General features: G+C 62.5%; 1 protein-coding gene across 5 annotated transcripts in view; it reads left to right on the top strand.

The window, feature by feature from the left end:
- Window positions 1-18,785, top strand: part of LOC144953170 (receptor-type tyrosine-protein phosphatase S-like) — a 255,168-nt gene extending 236,383 nt beyond the window's left edge. For all 5 annotated transcript variants that reach the window (XM_078883739.1, XM_078883745.1, XM_078883732.1 and 2 more), the window contains 10 exons: window positions 4,418-4,593; window positions 5,229-5,348; window positions 6,303-6,457; window positions 7,531-8,038; window positions 8,866-9,044; window positions 13,638-13,764; window positions 14,330-14,455; window positions 16,205-16,359; window positions 16,775-16,910; window positions 18,240-18,785. In XM_078883739.1, coding sequence (XP_078739865.1) covers window positions 4,418-4,593; window positions 5,229-5,348; window positions 6,303-6,457; window positions 7,531-8,038; window positions 8,866-9,044; window positions 13,638-13,764; window positions 14,330-14,455; window positions 16,205-16,359; window positions 16,775-16,910; window positions 18,240-18,308 — 1,751 coding nt within the window. In that variant the 3' untranslated portion in view covers window positions 18,309-18,785. The remainder of the gene's footprint in view (window positions 1-4,417; window positions 4,594-5,228; window positions 5,349-6,302; window positions 6,458-7,530; window positions 8,039-8,865; window positions 9,045-13,637; window positions 13,765-14,329; window positions 14,456-16,204; window positions 16,360-16,774; window positions 16,911-18,239) is intronic.
- The last annotated feature ends 852 nt before the right edge of the window (window positions 18,786-19,637 follow it).

Raw genomic sequence — 19,637 nt, 5'->3', positions numbered from 1 at the left:
GGAGGTCGTGGGTTCGATCCCGACCCCTGACGCCTGCTGCTGTATATTGGGAGTTTGCGTGTCTCTCTCATCATCATCACGGTGGCTAGGAGATGTTGACTACCTCGCCTGGTGTACAGGAGGTCGTGGGTTCGATCCTGACCCTGACGTTTGCGTGTCTCTCTCATCATCATCATCACGGTGGCTAGGAGATGTTGACTACCTCGCCTGGTGTACAGGAGGTCGTGGGTTCGATCCTGACCCTGACGTTTGCGTGTCTCTCTCATCATCATCATCACGGTGGCTAGGAGAAGTTGACTACCTCGTTTGGTGTACAGGAGGTCGTGGGTTCGATCCTGACCCTGACGTGTGCGTGTCTCTCTCATCATCATCACGGTGGCTAGGAGATGTTGACTACCTCGCCTGGTGTGCAGGAGGTCGTGGGTTCGATCCTGACCCTGACGTTTGCGTGTCTCTCTCATCATCATCATCACGGTGGCTTGGAGATGTTGACTACCTCGCCTGGTGTACAGGAGGTCGTGGGTTCGATCCTGACCCTGACGTTTGCGTGTCTCTCTCATCATCATCATCACGGTGGCTAGGAGATGTTGACTACCTCGCCTGGTGTACAGGAGGTCGTGGGTTCGATCCTGACCCTGACGTTTGCGTGTCTCTCTCATCATCATCATCACGGTGGCTAGGAGATGTTGACTACCTCGCCTGGTGTACAGGAGGTCGTGGGTTCCATCCCGACCCTGAGGACGCCTGCTGCTGTATATTTAGAGTTTGTGTGTCTCTCATCATCATCATCACGGTGGCTAGGAGATGTTGACTACCTCGCCTGGTATACACGAGTCTACGTATTTCTGTCCTCGGCCGTCTTTGTCTCCCCCGGTGGCGATCTTTACTGCACACCGCACCAGGTTACTCATTTGAGGCTGAGTCGACCTAGGGGAGGAGGCCTAGGACCGGTTTCAGATAATCGTCATCGCTGGGTGCCGGTGGTGTTGGTGGTGGTGGTGAGCGGGAATCAGTGCCGTGTCGTAGCCGGGGTTCGTAGCGCAGCGCGAACCACGACACGACCCCGCTCCCCGCACGGACACCGGGCGGAGGGGCTGCGTTCGCTTGCCTGTGTGTGTGTGTATGTTGAACTTCGCGGTCATCTCGGTCATCTCGGTCATCTCGGTCAGTCGACCCGTGGCACCTGCTGGGTCTGCCCCGTGACCTCCTGCCAGCGGGCGTTCGACACTTCACGTGGTAGCCTCAAGGTGCACATGGCCTGGCACAAGCGTCGTGGTGACGTCACCGCCACTTAGTGGCGAATGGCGGCGGTTGTTGTTGTTGTTGTTGAACTTCTTTCGCACCGTACAGCGCAGCGCCAGCCACCGTCACCGGCACCACCAGCGGCTACACCACCGCCCCCCCCCCTCCCTCTCCCCCCTCTCGGGCTGTCGACCGCTCTCTCTCTCACTCGCCCTCTTGCTCGTCCTCTCGCTCGCCCTCTCGCTCGTCCTCTCCCTCGCTCTCTCACTCGCCCTCTCTCTCGCTCTCTCGCTCGCTCTCTCGCTCGCCCTCTCGCTCGCCCCCTCGCTCGCCCTCTGGCTCGCTCTCTCGCTCGCCCTCTCTCGCTCACCCTCTCGCTCTCTCTCTCGCTCTCTCGCTCGCTCGCTCTCTCTCTCGCCCTCTGGCTCGCCCTCTCGCTCGCTCTCTCGCTCACCCTCTCGCTCTCTCTCTCGCTCGCTCTCTCGCTCGCTCTCTCGCTCACCCTCTCGCTCTCTCTCTCTCGCTAGCTCTCTCGCTCGCCCTCTCGCTCTCGTTCTCTCGCTCGCCCTCTCGCTCGCCCTCTCGCTCTCTTGCTCGCTCTCTCTCTCGCCCTCTGGCTCGCTCTCTCGCTCGCTCTCTCGCTCACCCTCTCGCTCTCTCTCACTCGCTCTCTCGCTAGCTCTCTCGCTCGCCCTCTCGCTCGCTCTCTCGCTCACCCTCTCGCTCTCTCTCTCTCGCTAGCTCTCTCGCTCGCCCTCTCGCTCTCGCCCTCTGGCTCGCCCTCTCGCTCGCCCTCTCGCTCTCTTGCTCGCTCTCTCTCTCGCCCTCTGGCTCGCTCTCTCGCTCGCTCTCTCGCTCACCCTCTCGCTCTCTCTCACTCGCTCTCTCGCTAGCTCTCTCGCTCGCCCTCTCGCTCGCTCTCTCGCTCACCCTCTCGCTCTCTCTCGCTAGCTCTCTCGCTCGCCCTCTCGCTCGCTCTCTCGCTCTCTCGCTCGCCCTCTCGCTCGCTCTCTCGCTCACCCTCTCGCTCTCTCTCTCTCGCTCGCTCTCTCTCTCGCCCTCTCGCTCGCTCTCTCGCTCACCCTCTCGCTCTCTCTCTCTCGCTAGCTCTCTCGCTCGCTCTCTCGCTCGCCCTCTCGCTCGCCCTCTCGCTCGCCCTCTCTCTCGCCCCCTCCCTCGCCCTCTCGCTCGCCCTCTCCCTCTCTCGCTCGCTCTCTCGCTCTCTCTCTCGCTCTCTCTCTCGCTCTCTCGCTCGCTCTCTCGCTCGCTCTCTCTCTCGCCCTCTCGCTCGCTCTCTCGCTAGCTCTCTCGCTCGCTCTCTCGCTCGCCCTCCCGCTCGCGATCGACGCCGCTCTCGATCTCGCGACGCCGCAGGAGCCTTTCAAGGAGTGGTTTTTTTTTTCCTGGCGCACCGTTCAATTAGCCGCTCTCTCTCTCTCGCGCCGCACTTAGTAGGTTCCGGGGCATCATTATCGGCGCGTAACGGCAGCGAGATCGCACGAGCGGCCGCCCGCCCCCCCCCCCGCTCCAGTGCCTCTTAATTACATTTTAATGTGAGTCCTCATTGAATTTCCTCACTTTCCGTGCTTAGCTTTAATTGCGCGGGAATATTTTCTTTTTCCTCCTCGCGCGTTATCTGCAAAGCAGCAGACGTGATTTAGCCTCGGGGAAAGAGAGAGAGGGAGAGAGAAGGAAGGAAGGAAGGGGAAATAAATGTTTTATAATGTAATTTTTGAAACGCGTGTATGTACATATATCTATATCAATCAATTCGTCTCGAATCCCCAACAGTTGCTAAGTTTCTGCGGGAAGAAATGTCCCGACGACACGCACAGAGCAACTCAACGGTAGCCGTCGACAGCAACCGCCCTCAAAGGGAACGTGATGTTGACAATAATAATTCTACAGGAGACCAGAATCGGGTGGATTGCTTCACTCTGCTGGCAAATCTCCCGATGGTCGCTGGGTGATGTAATTACCGGCACTCCGCAAGTTGTAAACGTTGTGGATTTACTCTCACACACTCATACACACAGACACACTCACACACAGACACACAGACACTCACACACAGACACACACACAGACACACAGACACACTCACACACACAGACACACACACACACACAAAGACACACACACTCACACACACACACAAAGACACACACACTCACACACACACCACCACCACCACCGCTGTCACCACCACGGTGATCATGCTCCTCGATGCGACTCGTAGCAGCGTGCTCTTCCGTGCTGCGTGAATATTCATTCACTTTTTTTTTTCTTCTTGGTTTTTTCGGTAAAGTCACGCAGAAGGGAAGTAATAAAATAATAAAAATAAAACATAATAAAATAATATTATATTTTATTTAATAAAAATAAAACATAATAAAATAATATTATATTTTATTTTGTTTTATTTTTATTATTTTATTACTTCCCTTCTACGTGACTTTACCGAAAAAACCAAGAAGATGAATTCCTGCAGTCACGAAAGCTTTAAATCGAAATTCATTCACTTGTTTTGCATCGGCTCGCTTCCCTTCTTCTCTCTCAGGTCCTGCTGCCATCGCTTGTAGTTGCGCAAAGAAAAGAAATCATCTTCATTGCCACCGTCACATTCCTCCTCCGCCTTCTCCGGTTATAAATAAAGATTCCCAAAAATGTCTTGAAGGTTCAGCCGTCTGCCGGAACGTGTCCGTGCGTTGAACTTCTTTCGCGCCGTACATAAGCCGACCGTGCTAGTCGGAGGCGCGGGGGATGGACAACGAACTAAACACAAAAAGCAGTAGTCCTAAAGCAACGAGTTTGGCAATCGATATTATTTGAAAGTGCGTAAATCCCAGCGGCTTCCTAATATCGGAAGCGAGAGCGTTCCAGACGGCCGCAGAGGCGCATTTGAAAGCGATGCGACGACCGTCTTTGCATGTGTGTACGTACCCTTGAACTTCTTTCGCTCCGTACGTAGCCGACTGTGCTAACCGGAGGTGCGGTGCGGTGGGGGGGATGCCAACAAACTAAACACGCAAAAACCGCTGCTGCTGCTGCAAGGACGATGACCGGAGTTCGCGTGACGATGGTTTATGCCAACCACGCTAATCGCAGCGTGCGGTGCGCCCACCCCCTCTCCCTCCCCCCACCCCACCCCCCCCCCCCGTCCCCCCCGCCACAGGAGAGCCCGGGAGCGACTACATCAACGCCAACTACATGGACGGCTACCGCAAGCACAACGCCTACATCGCCACGCAGGGCCCGCTGCCCGAGACCTTCGCTGACTTCTGGAGGATGGTGTGGGAGCAGCGCAGCGCCACCGTCGTCATGATGACCAAGCTGGAGGAGCGCTCGCGGGTACGGCCGAGGCGGCGGTGGCGGCGGCGCCGGCTTCGGCGGCGGTGCGGTGCGGTCGATTGAGTTGAGCGTCGCTGGAAGCCGGTGGGAGCGGTGCGGTCGATTGAGTTGAGCGTCGCCGGAAAGCGGTGGGGGCGGTGCGGTGCGGTCGATTGAGTTGAGCGTCGCCGGGAAAGCGGCAGCGGTGGGCGGGGGGGGCGGTATCGGCCCAACCTCCGGCGCTGTGCAGAGAAATCGGGACGCTCCGTAGGAAGGAACGTCTCGCAGGAAGGGGCAGATGAGGTGGGAGCGGCGGCGGGGAGAGTCGGGGGGGGGAGGCTGCGGATCCCGGGACGAAGCAGTACAGGTGACGGTAACGGGACGCAAGACGACCGTCCCTGGCATCGCGAGAGAGCGAGAGGGAGGGAGAGACGTGTTTGGTAATCATCAGGCGTGAGTAAACGGCGGGGGGGGGGGGATGGGTGGTGCGGTGGGGGGGGAAGTCGCCCGCGTTGTCGTTGCTCGCGATGTCCGAGCCGACGGTTCGTTGACGCCGCGAGATCCGGCTCCTTTTGCCACTTCGACGTAAATCGACGACGACGATGACGGCGGCGATGACGTCACCACTGCTGCCCCTCCCACCCCCGTCCCACCAGGTGAAGTGTGACCGCTACTGGCCGGCGCGCGGCTCGGAGACGTACGGGACGCTGACCGTGGCGCTGCAGGACACCATGGAGCTGGCGACGTACTGCGTCCGCACGTTCACGCTGCAGAGGGTGAGGCCCCCGCGCGCCCCCCAGACTTTGTCGCGCGTGCCGGCGCGAGACGGTGAGGTCGACGCGTCGCCGTCGCGCCGGCGTTTTCGGACGCGCTTCGGGCGGCCGTCTGGACATCCCGCCCTTCCCCTGCGATGTTGGGAAGCCGTTGGGAGCTGCTACGTGCGCATGTACAGTGGGTCCTGTGAGAGGGGGAGAAGGTGGAGAGATGAAGTTGCCTTTTGAGTGGGCGCCGGCGGTGGAGAGATGTTAACTACCTCGCCTGGTGTACAGCAGGTCGTGGGTTCGATCCCGATCCTGACGACGCCTGCTGCTGTATATTTGGAGTTTGCGTGTCTCTCTCTCTCATCATCACGGCGGCTAGGAGATGTTAACTACCTCGCCTGGTGTGCAGGAGGTCGTGGGTTCGATCCCGATCCTGACGACGCCTGCTGCTGTATATTTGGAGTTTGCGTGTCTCTCTCATCATCACGGCGGCTAGGAGATGTTAACTACCTCGCCTGGTGTGCAGGAGGTCGTGGGTTCGATCCCGATCCTGACGACGCCTGCTGCTGTATATTTGGAGTTTGCGTGTCTCTCTCATCATCACGGCGGCTAGGAGATGTTAACTACCTCGCCTGGTGTGCAGGAGGTCTTGGGTTCGATCCCGACCCTGACGACGCCTGCTGCTGTACATTTGAGGTTTGCGTGTCGCTCTCCCCGTGGTCACGTGGATTTCTCTCCGTGTCCTCCGGTTTTTCTCCCTCCACATTGAAGATCAACGTCACCACACGTTCGGGGTGTTTGTCCGCGACACATCGCCACGCTTCGTCGAGCTCTCGTTTGCGATCGGACACGTCGCTTCCGAGAAAGACCTCGGTGTGGGCCCTTCCCCGGTGAAATACTTCAGCCCAGTGAAGCCCTACGTAGCCACAGAGTCACGTGACAGCCTTCCCCCCCCCCCCCCCTCGGCAGGGAGGCGGCGGTGAGCGGCGGGAGGTGCGGCAGTTCCAGTTCACGGCGTGGCCGGACCACGGCGTCCCCGAGTACCCGACGCCCTTCCTGGCGTTCCTGCGGCGCGTCAAGGCCTGCAACCCGCCCGACGCGGGCCCCATGGTGGTGCACTGCAGGTGGGTGCCGAGACGACGACGCTCGTGGCGGTGGTGGTGGTGGCGGTGGTGGTGGTGGTGGTGGCGGTGGTGGTGTTGGTGGTGGTGGAGGGTGGTGTTGGTGGTGGTGGTGGCGGTGGTGGTAGCGGTAGTGGTGGAGGGTGGCGGTGGTGGTGGTGGCGGTGGTGGTGTTGGTGGCGGTGGTGGTAGTGGTGGAGTTTGGTGTTGGTGGTGGCGGTGGTGGTGTTGGTGTTGGTGGTGGTGGAGGGTGGTGTTGGTGGTGGTGGTGGTGGCGGTGGTGGTGGTGGTGGTGGCGGTGGTGGTGGTGGTGGCGGTGGTGGTGTTGGTGGAGGGTGGTGTTGGTGGTGGTGGTGGTGGTAGCGCTAGTGGTGGAGGGTGGTGTTGGTGGCGATGATGGTAGTGGCGGTGGTGTTGGTGGTGGTGGCGGTAGTGGAGGGGGTGGTGCTGGCCACCCACCCCCACGTGTGCCGTGCCGGCCTTCATCGGCGCTGCTCGCCAACAGCACTTGCCTCAGCAGTCTGTTAGGGCTATACGGGGGATCTTTGTCTTTGGAGGGGGGTGCTGGTGGTGGTGATTGTTGTGATGGTGGTTTGCTGCAGGTGCTGAGACGACGTTCGGGCGGTGGTGGTGGTGGTGGTGGTGGTGGCGGCGGTGTAGGTAGTGGTAGAGAGGGTGGTAGTGGTGGTGGTGGTGGAGGAGAGGGTGGTGTTGGCGTCGGTGGTGGTAGTGGTAGAGAGGGTGGTGGTGGTGGTGGTGGTGGAAGGGGTGGTGGTGGAGGGGGTAGTAGCCGGTGGTTGTGGCGCTGGTGGTGCTTGTTGGCGGTGATGGTTGTGGTGATGTAGCGGCGATGGCAGAGGGTCGTGGTCTTGGCACGGGCAGTCCCCGCCGGGTTACGGACGGGTTAGGCTCCCGAGAACGATCCGTAACCCCGATATTCCGCACGTCGGACACGTAAATGTGACAAACCTCACTACTAGGTGGCGTCATTAACGACGCGTTCATATATTCACTCGATCTAACCCAACAACAACAACAACAACCCCTCACCACGACGTTGTCGGCACCCGCCCCAGCGCCGGCGTGGGCCGCACGGGCTGCTTCGTGGCGCTGGACGCGGCGCTGGAGCGACTGCGCTCGGAGCGCGCGGCGGACGCGTACGGCCTGGTCACGTGCCTGCGCTCGCAGCGCAACTACACGGTGCAGACGGAGGAGCAGTACGCCTTCGTGCATGAGGCGCTGCTCGAGGCGGCCAGCGCCGGCGGCACCGAGGTGCCGGCGCGCTCCCTGCACGCGCACGTGCGCCGCCTCGCCTCGCCCGCCGCGCCGCACCGCCACGACAAGCAGCAGGCGCCGTCGCCGCCGACGCCGGCATCGTCGTCGTCGTCCGCGCAGCACAAGCAGCAGCAGCAGCAGCAGCCCAGCGCTGGCGGCGGTGGTGGCGGTGGTGGCGGTGGTGGCGGTGCTGGCGTTGGTGGTGGTGGTGGCGGTGCGTCCTCGGCCAAGCAGCCGCAGACGGTGACTGCGGCGCCGTCGAGTCCGCAGGCGACGCACGGGATCACGGGCATGGTGCTCGAGTTCAAGGTGAGGAGGGGGGGGCGGGGGGCGGGGAAGCGAGGGAGGGGTTAGGTGGGGTGAGCGGAGTGGGAGGGAGGGAGAGGTGGGTGGGGGGTAGGGGGGTGGGGGTCAAATGACCACAGCCCAAGGGGTCGCAACTGGTCCAGGGATCAATCCGGCCCAGGTGGTCACCTGGTGGTCACCTGGTGGCCACAGTGGAGGACATAGAAAGGCGAGCGAGCGAGCGGCTCAGCCCGTGGCGCAGGCTCACGCTCGGTTGGGACCGCGCCGCTGGTGGCTCGGGTTGAGAGCCAGAGAGCCAGAGAGCCCTGAGCCGAGCCGTGACCGGCACGGTCGGCTACGTACGGCGCGAAAGAAGCTCAACATACGCACACACCTTCTTGGTTCTTTCGGTAAAGTCACGTAGAATGGAAATAATAAAATATTTTTTTTTTTCAATAATCAAATATTTACTTTCTTTTATTATATATTTTTATTACATTATTTTTATTATGCTTTATTTTTATTATTTTATTATTTCCCTTCTACGTGACTTTACCGAAAGAACGAAGAAGAAGATGAATCCCTGCAGTCACGAAAGCTTTAAATCGAAATACGCACACACGATACGGCCCTTGACGCAGACTGAACGAACGCTTTCCCTCCAACCCCCCGACGCGTCTGTCCGTGCGTGCGTGTGTGCGTGCGTGCGTCCGTGCGTGCGTGCGTGCGTCCGTGCGTGCGTGCGTCTGTCCGTGCGTGTGTGCGTGTGTGTGTGCGTGCGTGTGTGTGTGCGTGCGTGCGTCTGTCCGTGCGTGCGTGTGTGCGTGTGTGCGTGCGTGCGTGACACCCAGCGCCTGGCCAACACGCGCCTGAGCCCGGCGTGCTTCGTGAGCGCCAACCTGCCCTGCAACAAGTTCAAGAACCGCCTGGTGAACGTGCTGCCCTACGAGGTGACGCGCGTGCCCCTGCAGCCCATCCGCGGCGTCGAGGGCTCCGACTACATCAACGCCAGCTTCATCGACGGATACCGGTGACGCGGGGACACGCCGCCACCACCACGGCACAACCGCGGCCGCCACCACGAAATCACCACGACAAGCACCGCGACTGTCATCGCCGCACGACCACGATCGCCATGGCCGCCACCACCTCCATCGCCACCACCACCTACATCGCCACCACCACCACCTCCATCGCCACCTCCGCCTCCACCACCTCCGCCACCACCACCTCCATCGCCACCTCCGCTACCACCACCTCCATCGCCACCTCCGCCACCACCTCCATCGCCACCACCTCCATCGACACCACCTCCATCGACACCACCTCCATCGACACCACCTCCGCCGCCACCACCTCCACCACCATCGCCGCCACCGCCACCTCCATCGCCACCTCCGCCACCACCTCCGCCACCACCACCTCCGCAGCCACCTACTCTGCCACCACCTCCGCCACCACCTCCATCGCCACCACCTCCACCGCCACCACCTCCGCAGCCACCACCTCCGCCGCCACCACCTCCGCCACCACCTCCATCGCCACCTCCGCCGGCACCGCCACAACACTACGACCACCACCACCACGACATCACCACCACCGTCACCATGACACCGTCACCGCCGCACCACCACGACTGCGGCTACTACATGACGACGATACCGCCACCGCCGCCACCACGACACCACCACCACCATGACACCACCACCACCATGACACCACCACCACCATGACACCACCACCACCATGACACCACCACCACCATGACACCACCACCACCATGACACCACCACCACCATGACACCACCACCACCATGACACCACCACCACCATGACACCACCACCACCATGACACCACCACCATGACACCACCACCACCATGACACCACCACCACCATGACACCACCACCACCATGACACCACCATGACACCACCACCACCATGACACCACCACCACCATGACACCACCACCACCATGACACCACCACCACCACCATGACACCACCACCACCATGACACCACAACCACCATGACACCACCACCACCATGACACCACCACCACCATGACACCACCACCACCATGACACCACCACCACCATGACACCACCACCACCATGACACCACCACCACCATGACACCACCACCACCATGACACCACCACCACCATGACACCACCACCACCATGACACCACCACCACCACCATGACACCACCACCACCATGACACCACCACCACCATGACACCACCACCACCATGACACCACCGCCGCCACCATGACACCACCACCACCATGACACCACCACCACCATGACACCACCACCACCATCACACCACCACCACCATGACACCACCATGACACCACCACCACCACCATGACACCACCACCACCATGACACCACCACCACCATGACACCACCACCACCATGACACCACCACCACCATGACACCACCACCACCATGACACCACCACCACCATGACACCACCACCACCATGACACCACCACCACCATGACACCACCATGACACCACCACCACCATGACACCACCACCACCATGACACCACCACCACCACCATGACACCACCACCACCATGACACCACCACCACCATGACACCACCGCCGCCACCATGACACCACCACCACCATGACACCACCACCACCATGACACCACCACCACCATGACACCACCATGACACCACCACCACCATGACACCACCACCACCATGACACCACCACCACCACCATGACACCACCACCACCATGACACCACCACCACCATGACACCACCACCACCATGACACCACTGCCGCCACCATGACACCACCACCACCATGACACCACCACCACCATGACACCACCACCACCATCACACCACCACCACCATGACACCACCACCACAATGACACCACCACCACCACCATGACACCACCACCACCATGACACCACCACCACCATGACACCACCACTACCATGACACCACCGCCGCCACCACGACACCACCACCACCACGACACCACCACCACCATGACACCACCACCACCATGACACCACCACCACCATGACACCACCACCACCATGACACCACCACCACCATGACACCACCACCACCATGACACCACCACCACCATGACACCACCACCACCATGACACCACCACCACCATGACACCACCACCACCATGACACCACCACCACGATGACACCACCACCACCATGACACCACCACCACCATGACACCACCACCACCATGATACCACCACCACCATGACACCACCACCACCATGACACCACCACCACCATGACACCACCACCACCATGACACCACCACCACCATGACACCACCACCACCACCATGACACCACCACCACCATGACACCACCACCACCATGACACCACCACCACCATGACACCACCACCACCATGACACCACCGCCGCCACCATGACACCACCACCACCATGACACCACCACCACCATGACACCACCACCACCATCACACCACCACCACCATCACACCACCACCACCATGACACCACCACCACCATGACACCACCACCACCACCATGACACCACCACCACCATGACACCACCACCACCATGACACCACCACCACCATGACACCACCACCACCATGACACCACCACCACCATGACACCACCACCATGACACCACCACCACCACCATGACACCACCACCACCATGACACCACCACCACCATGACACCACCACCACCATGACACCACCACCACCACCATGACACCACCACCACCATGACACCACCACCACCATGACACCACCACCACCATGACACCACCGCCGCCACCATGACACCACCACCACCATGACACCACCACCACCATGACACCACCACCACCATCACACCACCACCACCACCATGACACCACCACCACCATGACACCACCACCACCATGACACCACCACCACCATGACACCACTGCTGCCACCATTACACCACCACCACCATGACACCACCACCACCATGACACCACCACCACCATGACACCACCACCACCATGACACCACCGCCGCCACCACGACACCACCACCACCACGACACCACCACCACCACGACACCACCACCACCACGACACCACCACCACCATGACACCACCACCACCATGACACCACCACCACCATGACACCACCACCACCATGACACCACCACCACCACCATGACACCACCACCACCATGACACCACCACCACCATGACACCACCACCACCATGACACCACCACCACCATGACACCACCACCACCATGACACCACCACCACCACCATGACACCACCACCACCATGACACCACCACCACCATGACACCACCACCACCATGACACCACCGCCGCCACCATGACACCACCACTACCATGACACCACCACCACCATGACACCACCACCACCATCACACCACCGCCGCCACCATGACACCACCACCACCATGACACCACCACCACCATGACACCACCACCACCATCACACCACCACCACCATGACACCACCACCACCCTGACACCACCACCACCACCATGACACCACCACCACCATGACACCACCACCACCATAACACCACCACCACCATGACACCACCGCTGCCACCATTACACCACCACCACCATGACACCACCACCACCATGACACCACCACCACCATGACACCACCACCACCATGACACCACCGCCGCCACCACGACACCACCACCACCATGACACCACCACCACCACGACACCACCACCACCATGACACCACCACCACCACGACACGACCACCACCATGACACCACCACCACCATGACACCACCGCCGCCACCACGACACCACCACCACACCGCGACCGCCGCCACCACGTTGACACCACCGCCACCACCACGCCACAACCATGTTGTTGTTGCCATTGTTGATGTTGTGGTCATTGTTGTCGTTGATGTTGTTGTCGTTGTTATTATTGTTGATGCTGTCATTGATGTTTTTGATGTTGATGTTGTTGTGGTCATTGTTATCATCAATGTTGTCGATGTTGTCGTTGTTGTTGATGTTGTGGTCATTGTTGTCGTTGATGTTGTTGTCGTTGTTATTATTGTTGATGCTGTCGTTGATGTTGTTGATGTTGATGTTGTTGTGGTCATTGTTATCGTCAATGTTGTCGATGTTGTCGTTGTTGTTGATGTTGTGGTCATTGTTGTCGATGTTGTTGTTGCTGTTGATGTTGTGGTGATTGTTGTCGTCATCGATGTCGATGTTGTCGATGTTGTGGTGATTGTGGTCATTGTTACCGATGTTGTCGTTGTTGCTGATATTGTGGTCACTGTTGTTGATGTTGTCGATGTCGATGGTGTTGATGTTGTGCTCATTGTTGTTGTCGATGTTGTTGATGTTGTGCTCATTGTTGTTGTCGATGTTGTTGATGTTGTGCTCATTGTTGTCGATGTCGTCGTTGTCGATGTTGTTGATGTTGTGCTCATTGTTGTTGATGTTTTCATTGTCGATGTCGTCGTCGTCATCGCCACTGATGCTGATGTCATCGTTGATGCTAATGTCATCGTTGTCGTCACCGTTGATGTTGATGGTGTCGTCGTCGTCGTCGTCGCCGCCGCCGTCGCCGCGCGTGCAGGCAGCAGGCGGCGTACATCGCCACGCAGGGCCCCATGGCGGAGACCACGGAGGACTTGTGGAGGATGCTGTGGGAGCACAACTCCACCATCGTGGTGATGCTCACCAAGCTGCGCGAGATGGGACGGGTACGCCGACACGCACGCAGACAAAGGCCCCCACCCCCCCCCCCCACCCCCCCCCCACCCCCCCCGACCATGGCCTTCACACGCTGTTGGGGCGAGAGAACCTACGAAGGCCGGCACGGCGCACGAGGGGGTGGGGCCTCGGTTCGTAGCGCCGCTGTGCGCTAACCGCTGCACCACCACTCTGAGCACCGCTACCGCTACGCACGCGGCGGTCACTCGACTCATTGCCGCCCCCCGCCCCCCTTCCCCACCCACCGCCACCCCCCCACCACCCACCGCCCCCCCCACCACCCACCGCCCCCCCTCCCCACCCACCACCCACCGCCCACCGCCCCCCCCACCACCCACCGCCCCCCCTCCCCACCCACCGCCCACCACCCACCGCCCACCGCCCCCCCTCCCCACCCACCGCCCACCACCCACCGCCCACCGCCCCCCCTCCCCACCCACCGCCCCCCCCACCACCCACCGCCCCCCCCCCCGCCCCCGCCCACCGCCATCCCCCCCCCCCCACCACCCCCCTCGCCACCCCCCCCCCCCACCGCCCCCGCCTTCCTCCCCGCAGGAGAAGTCTCACCAGTACTGGCCGGCGGAGCGCTCGGCGCGCTACCAGTACTTTGTAGTGGACCCCATGGCCGAGTACAACATGCCGCAGTACATCCTGCGCGAGTTCAAGGTCACCGACGCCAGGGTGAGTCGCGAGCCCGGCTCGCAGAGGTCGCAACCGGGTACCCGATACCCGTACCCTACCCGATACACGTACCCTACCCGATACACGTACCCTACCCGTTACCCGTACCCTACCCGATACCCGGCTACCCTACCCGATACCCGTACCCTACACGATACCCGGCTACCCTACCCGTACCCTACCCTACCCGATACACGTACCCTACCCGATACCCGGCTACCCTACCCGATACCCGTACCCTACCCGATACACGTACCCTACCCGATACCCGGCTACCCTACCCGATACCCGTACCCTACCCGATACACGTACCCTACCCGATACACGTACCCTACACGATACACGTACCCTACCCGATACCCGTACCCTACACGATACCCGTACCCTACCCGATACACGTACCCTACCCGATACCCGTACCCTACACGATACCCGTACCCTACACGATACACGTACCCTACCCGATACACGTACCCTACCCGATACCCGTACCCTACACGATACCCGTACCCTACCCGATACCCGGCTACCCGCACCCGGCCGTGTATCGGGTAGGCGACCTCTGGGATGAAGCCATGTTGCAGGCGCGGGTGGGTTGATTCTAGGAACTTGAATTGTGAGAAGAGACAAGACGTTGGGAAATGAGTGACACACGGTGACTCACCAGCGTCCCGTCGAGGGGTGGCTCCGTCGCGTCCCGTCGAGGGGTCGATCCGTCGGTCCCGTCGAGGGGTCGCTCCGTCGCGTCCCGTCGAGGGGTCGATCCGTCGGTCCCGTCGAGGGGTCGCTCCGTCGCGTCCCGTCGAGGGGTCGCTCCGTCAGTCCCGTCGAGGGGTCGATCCGTCGGTCCCGTCGAGGGGTCGATCCGTCGGTCCCGTCGAGGGGTCGATCCGTCGGTCCCGTCGAGGGGTCGCTCCGTCGCGTCCCGTCGAGGGGTCGCTCCGTCGCGTCCCGTCGAGGGGTCGCTCCGTCAGTCCCGTCGAGGGGTCGATCCGTCGTGTCCCGTCGAGGGGTCGCTCCGTCACGTCCCGTCGAGGGGTCGCTCCGTCGCGTCCCGTCGAGGGGTCGCTCCGTCGGTCCCGTCGAGGGGTCGCTCCGTCGGTCCCGTCGAGGGGTCGATCCGTCGCGTCCCGTCGAGGGGTCGCTCCGTCACGTCCCGTCGAGGGGTCGCTCCGTCGCGTCCCGTCGAGGGGTCGCTCCGTCGCGTCCCGTCGAGGGGTCGCTCCGTCGCGTCCCGTCGAGGGGTCGCTCCGTCACGTCCCGTCGAGGGGTCGCTCCGTCGGTCCCGTCGAGGGGTCGCTCCATCGCGTCCCGTCGAGGGGTCGATCCGTCACGTCCCGTCGAGGGGTCGCTCCGTCGGTCCCGTCGAGGGGTCGCTCCATCGCGTCCCGTCGAGGGGTCGATCCGTCGTGTCCCGTCGAGGGGTCGCTCCGTCACGTCCCGTCGAGGGGTCGCTCCGTCTGTCCCGTCGAGGGGTCGCTCCGTCGGTCCCGTCGAGGGGTCGATCCGTCGGTCCCGTCGAGGGGTCGCTCCGTCGCATCCCGTCGAGGGGTCGATCCGTCGCGTCCCGTCGAGGGGTCGATCCGTCGCGTCCCATCGAGGGGTCGCTCCGTCTGTCCCGTCGAGGGGTCGATCCGTCGGTCCCGTCGAGGGGTCGCGTCCCGTCGAGGGGTCGATCCGTCGTGTCCCGCTCGCGAGCTGCCCCCCCCCCTCACCCCTCACCCCCCCCCCCCTCCCTCCCGCCCGCAGGACGGGCAGTCCCGCACGGTGCGCCAGTTCCAGTTCACGGACTGGCCGGAGCAGGGGGTGCCCAAGACTGGCGAGGGCTTCATCGACTTCATCGGCCAGGTGCACAAGACCAAGGAACAGTTCGGCCAGGACGGGCCCATCACCGTGCACTGCAGGTGGCGCGAGGCTATACACACACACACACGCGCGCACACACGTACACACACGCACGCACACACACGCACACTGACAGTCACACACACACGTACACACACGCACACACGCGTCCACACACATAGACACACTCACACACGCACACTGACAGTCACACACTCACGTACACACACATATACACACATACACACGCACACTGACCGTGACACACGCTACACACGCGTGCACACACACGCACACTGACAGTCACACACTCACACACACGTACACACACACACTCACACACACGTACACATACACGTGCACACGTGCACACGTACACACACGTACACACACACACATACAGACACACGCACACTGACAATCAACTGAGCCGGGCGACGCGGCACGTGGGGCTCTCTTGTCTGCGTGGTGCAGCGCCGGCGTGGGCCGGACGGGCGTGTTCGTCGCGCTCAGCATGGTGCTGGAGCGCATGCGCTACGAGGGAGTCGTCGACGTGTTCCAGACGGTCAAGATCCTGCGCACGCAGCGCGCCGGCATGGTGCAGACCGAGGTGCTGTCCGCCCCCACCCCGAACCACGTGATGCTGCCCCCCCCACCACGTGATGCTGCCACCCCCCCCCAACCACGTGCTGCTGCCACCCCCCCAACCACGTGATGCTGCCCCCCCCACCACGTGATGCTGCCACCCCCCCAACCACGTGCTGCTACCCCCACGTGATGCTGCCACCCCCCCCTCCACCCACGTGTTGCCCCCCCCACCCACGTGATGCTGCCCCCCCCCACCCACGTGATGCTGCCCCCCCCACCCACGTGATGCTGCCCCCCCCCACCCACGTGATGCTGCCCCCCCCCACCACGTGATGCTGCCCCCCCCACCCACGTGATGCTGCCCCCCCCACCACGTGATGCTGCCCCCCCCCCACCCACGTGATGCTGCCCCCCTCACCCACGTGATGCTGCCCCCCCCCACCCACGTGATGCTGCCCCCCCCCACCCACGTGATGCTGCCCCCCCCCACCCACGTGATGCTGCCCCCCCCACCCACGTGATGCTGCCCCCCCCCACCCACGTGATGCTGCCCCCCCCACCCACGTGATGCTGCCACCCCCCCCAACCACGTGATGCTCCCCCACCCACCCACGTGATGCTGCCCCCCCCCACCACGTGATGCTGCCCCCCCCTCACCCACGTGATGCTGCCCCCCCCACCCACGTGATGCTGCCCCCCCCACCCACGTGATGCTGCCCCCCCCCACCCACGTGATGCTGCCCCCCTCACCCACGTGATGCTGCCCCCCCCCACCCACGTGATGCTGCCCCCCCCCACCCACGTGATGCTGCCACCCCCCCACCCACGTGATGCTGCCCCCCCCACCCACGTGATGCTGCCCCCCCCACCCACGTGATGCTGCCCCCCCCACCCACGTGATGCTGCCCCCCCCACCCACGTGATGCTGCCACCCCCCCACCCACGTGATGCTGCCCCCCCCCACCCACGTGATGCTGCCCCCCCACCCACGTGATGCTGCCCCCCCCCCCCACCCACGTGATGCTGCCCCCCCCCCCACCCACGTGATGCTGCCCCCCCCCCACCCACGTGATGCTGCCCCCCCCACCCACGTGATGCTGCCCCCCCCCCCACCCACGTGATGCTGCCCCCCCCCCCCACCCACGTGATGCTGCCACCCCCCCAACCACGTGCTGCTACCCCCACGTGATGCTGCCACCCCCCCCCACCCACGTGATGCTCCCCCACCCACCCACGTGATGCTGCCACCCCCCCAACCACGTGCTGCTACCCCCACGTGATGCTGCCACCCCCCCCCCACCCACGTGTTGCCCCCCCCTCACTCACGTGATGCCCCCCCCCCCCCCTACAGGAGCAGTACCACTTCTGCTACCGCGCTGCGCTCGAGTACCTCGCGAGCTTCGACCACTACTCCACGTGAGCCGCCATCGCCACCATCGCCGCCATCACCGCCCCCCACCGCCGCCATCACCGTCCCACGTGCCCATCGCTCGCCAACATCACGGACGCACGACGACGAGGAGGAGGAGGAGGAGGAGATGGAGAAGAAGAGGGAGAGAGATGTTGCAAGGATCTTTGGGGGGGGGGGGGGGGTAGCGGATCGTTTACCTCTGAGCATCGCCGCGCCGGATTGGTCCACGCAACGGAACTCCTCCTGACCGAGCCGACCGCCCGCCGCGGGACTTTGCACGTTCGGCGCACGTTCCCACCGCGGCCGCCGGGCAACGGACACCGCTCGACCGCTCGCCCAGCCAGCCAGCGGTCGCGACACTTTCACTCGTCTCGCGACACGCCAATGAAACGTTGACCTCGGCAACGGCGGCGCGCGATCGGCTCCCCGAGAGCCGCGAAGAAGGCGGGCGGACGGACGTGGGTGGGTGGGTGCTGGCGTGGGTGCTGGCGGGCATGGGTGTGGGTGGGTGGGTGCGAGAGCGGGTGACGAATAATCCAAAGAAGAGCGGTTTTGCGATGGAGTTTGGCGTTGGGGAGTGACCGCCGCGGACTCGTTTAATACGGCAAGGGGCGGTGAGTTTTGACGGTGGGGGGGGGGGTTTGGTGGGGGGGGGGGGGGGTTTGATGGGGGGGCTGTTCCTGATAGCGTAGCGGGGTGAGCTGCTCGTCGTCGCCGGGAAAACGCGTTCGGTTTTTACAAAGCGTCGTCCGTCGTGGTGGTGTTGGTGGTGGTGGTGTTGTTGTGGCCATCGCGGTCAACGTCGTCGCCGTCGTACGCCGTGATCCCCCCCCCCCCCCTCCTCGCCACGTCCTCTCTCCCCCCCCCCTCACGCCCCCCCCCCCCCCCGTAGCGTCGCCAACAACGAGGTGGGAGCGGAGAACGGAACGGCACGGAGAGTCCCGCCGAGCGATCGGAGCTAGCTTGTGAGCGCGCGTGATTGCGCGAGCGCGAGTGCGCGTGCGTGGTTTGGCGAGTGTGTGGGCGAGCGCGCGTGCTCAGCTCGCGAGCGCTTGAGAGTGTGTGGGCGAGCGCGCGTGCTCAGCTCGCGAGCGCTTGAGAGTGTGGATCCGAGGGCCTCTGTGAGAAGAACAACAAAAACAAGAAGAAGAAGCAGCGACGTGTAACTAGATCGCGGCGGCGCAGGAACCACGACGGAACGCGCACCGTGCCGCGAGGCTCGCGGTGCGAAACGTCGGACAGGCGCCCGCCCCCCCCGCCCCCCCCGCGTGCGTCACCGCTCAGCTGTAAATACTTTGTACAGAGCTCCCGCGGACTCACCGAAGCTCTGCTGACACA

The sequence above is a fragment of the Lampetra fluviatilis genome, chromosome 3, assembly GCF_964198595.1.
Source record: "Lampetra fluviatilis chromosome 3, kcLamFluv1.1, whole genome shotgun sequence".
Taxonomy (NCBI): domain Eukaryota; kingdom Metazoa; phylum Chordata; class Hyperoartia; order Petromyzontiformes; family Petromyzontidae; genus Lampetra; species Lampetra fluviatilis.
The sequence above is the reverse complement of the archived record's forward strand: the minus strand, read 5'-3'. Positions and strand labels throughout refer to the sequence as shown.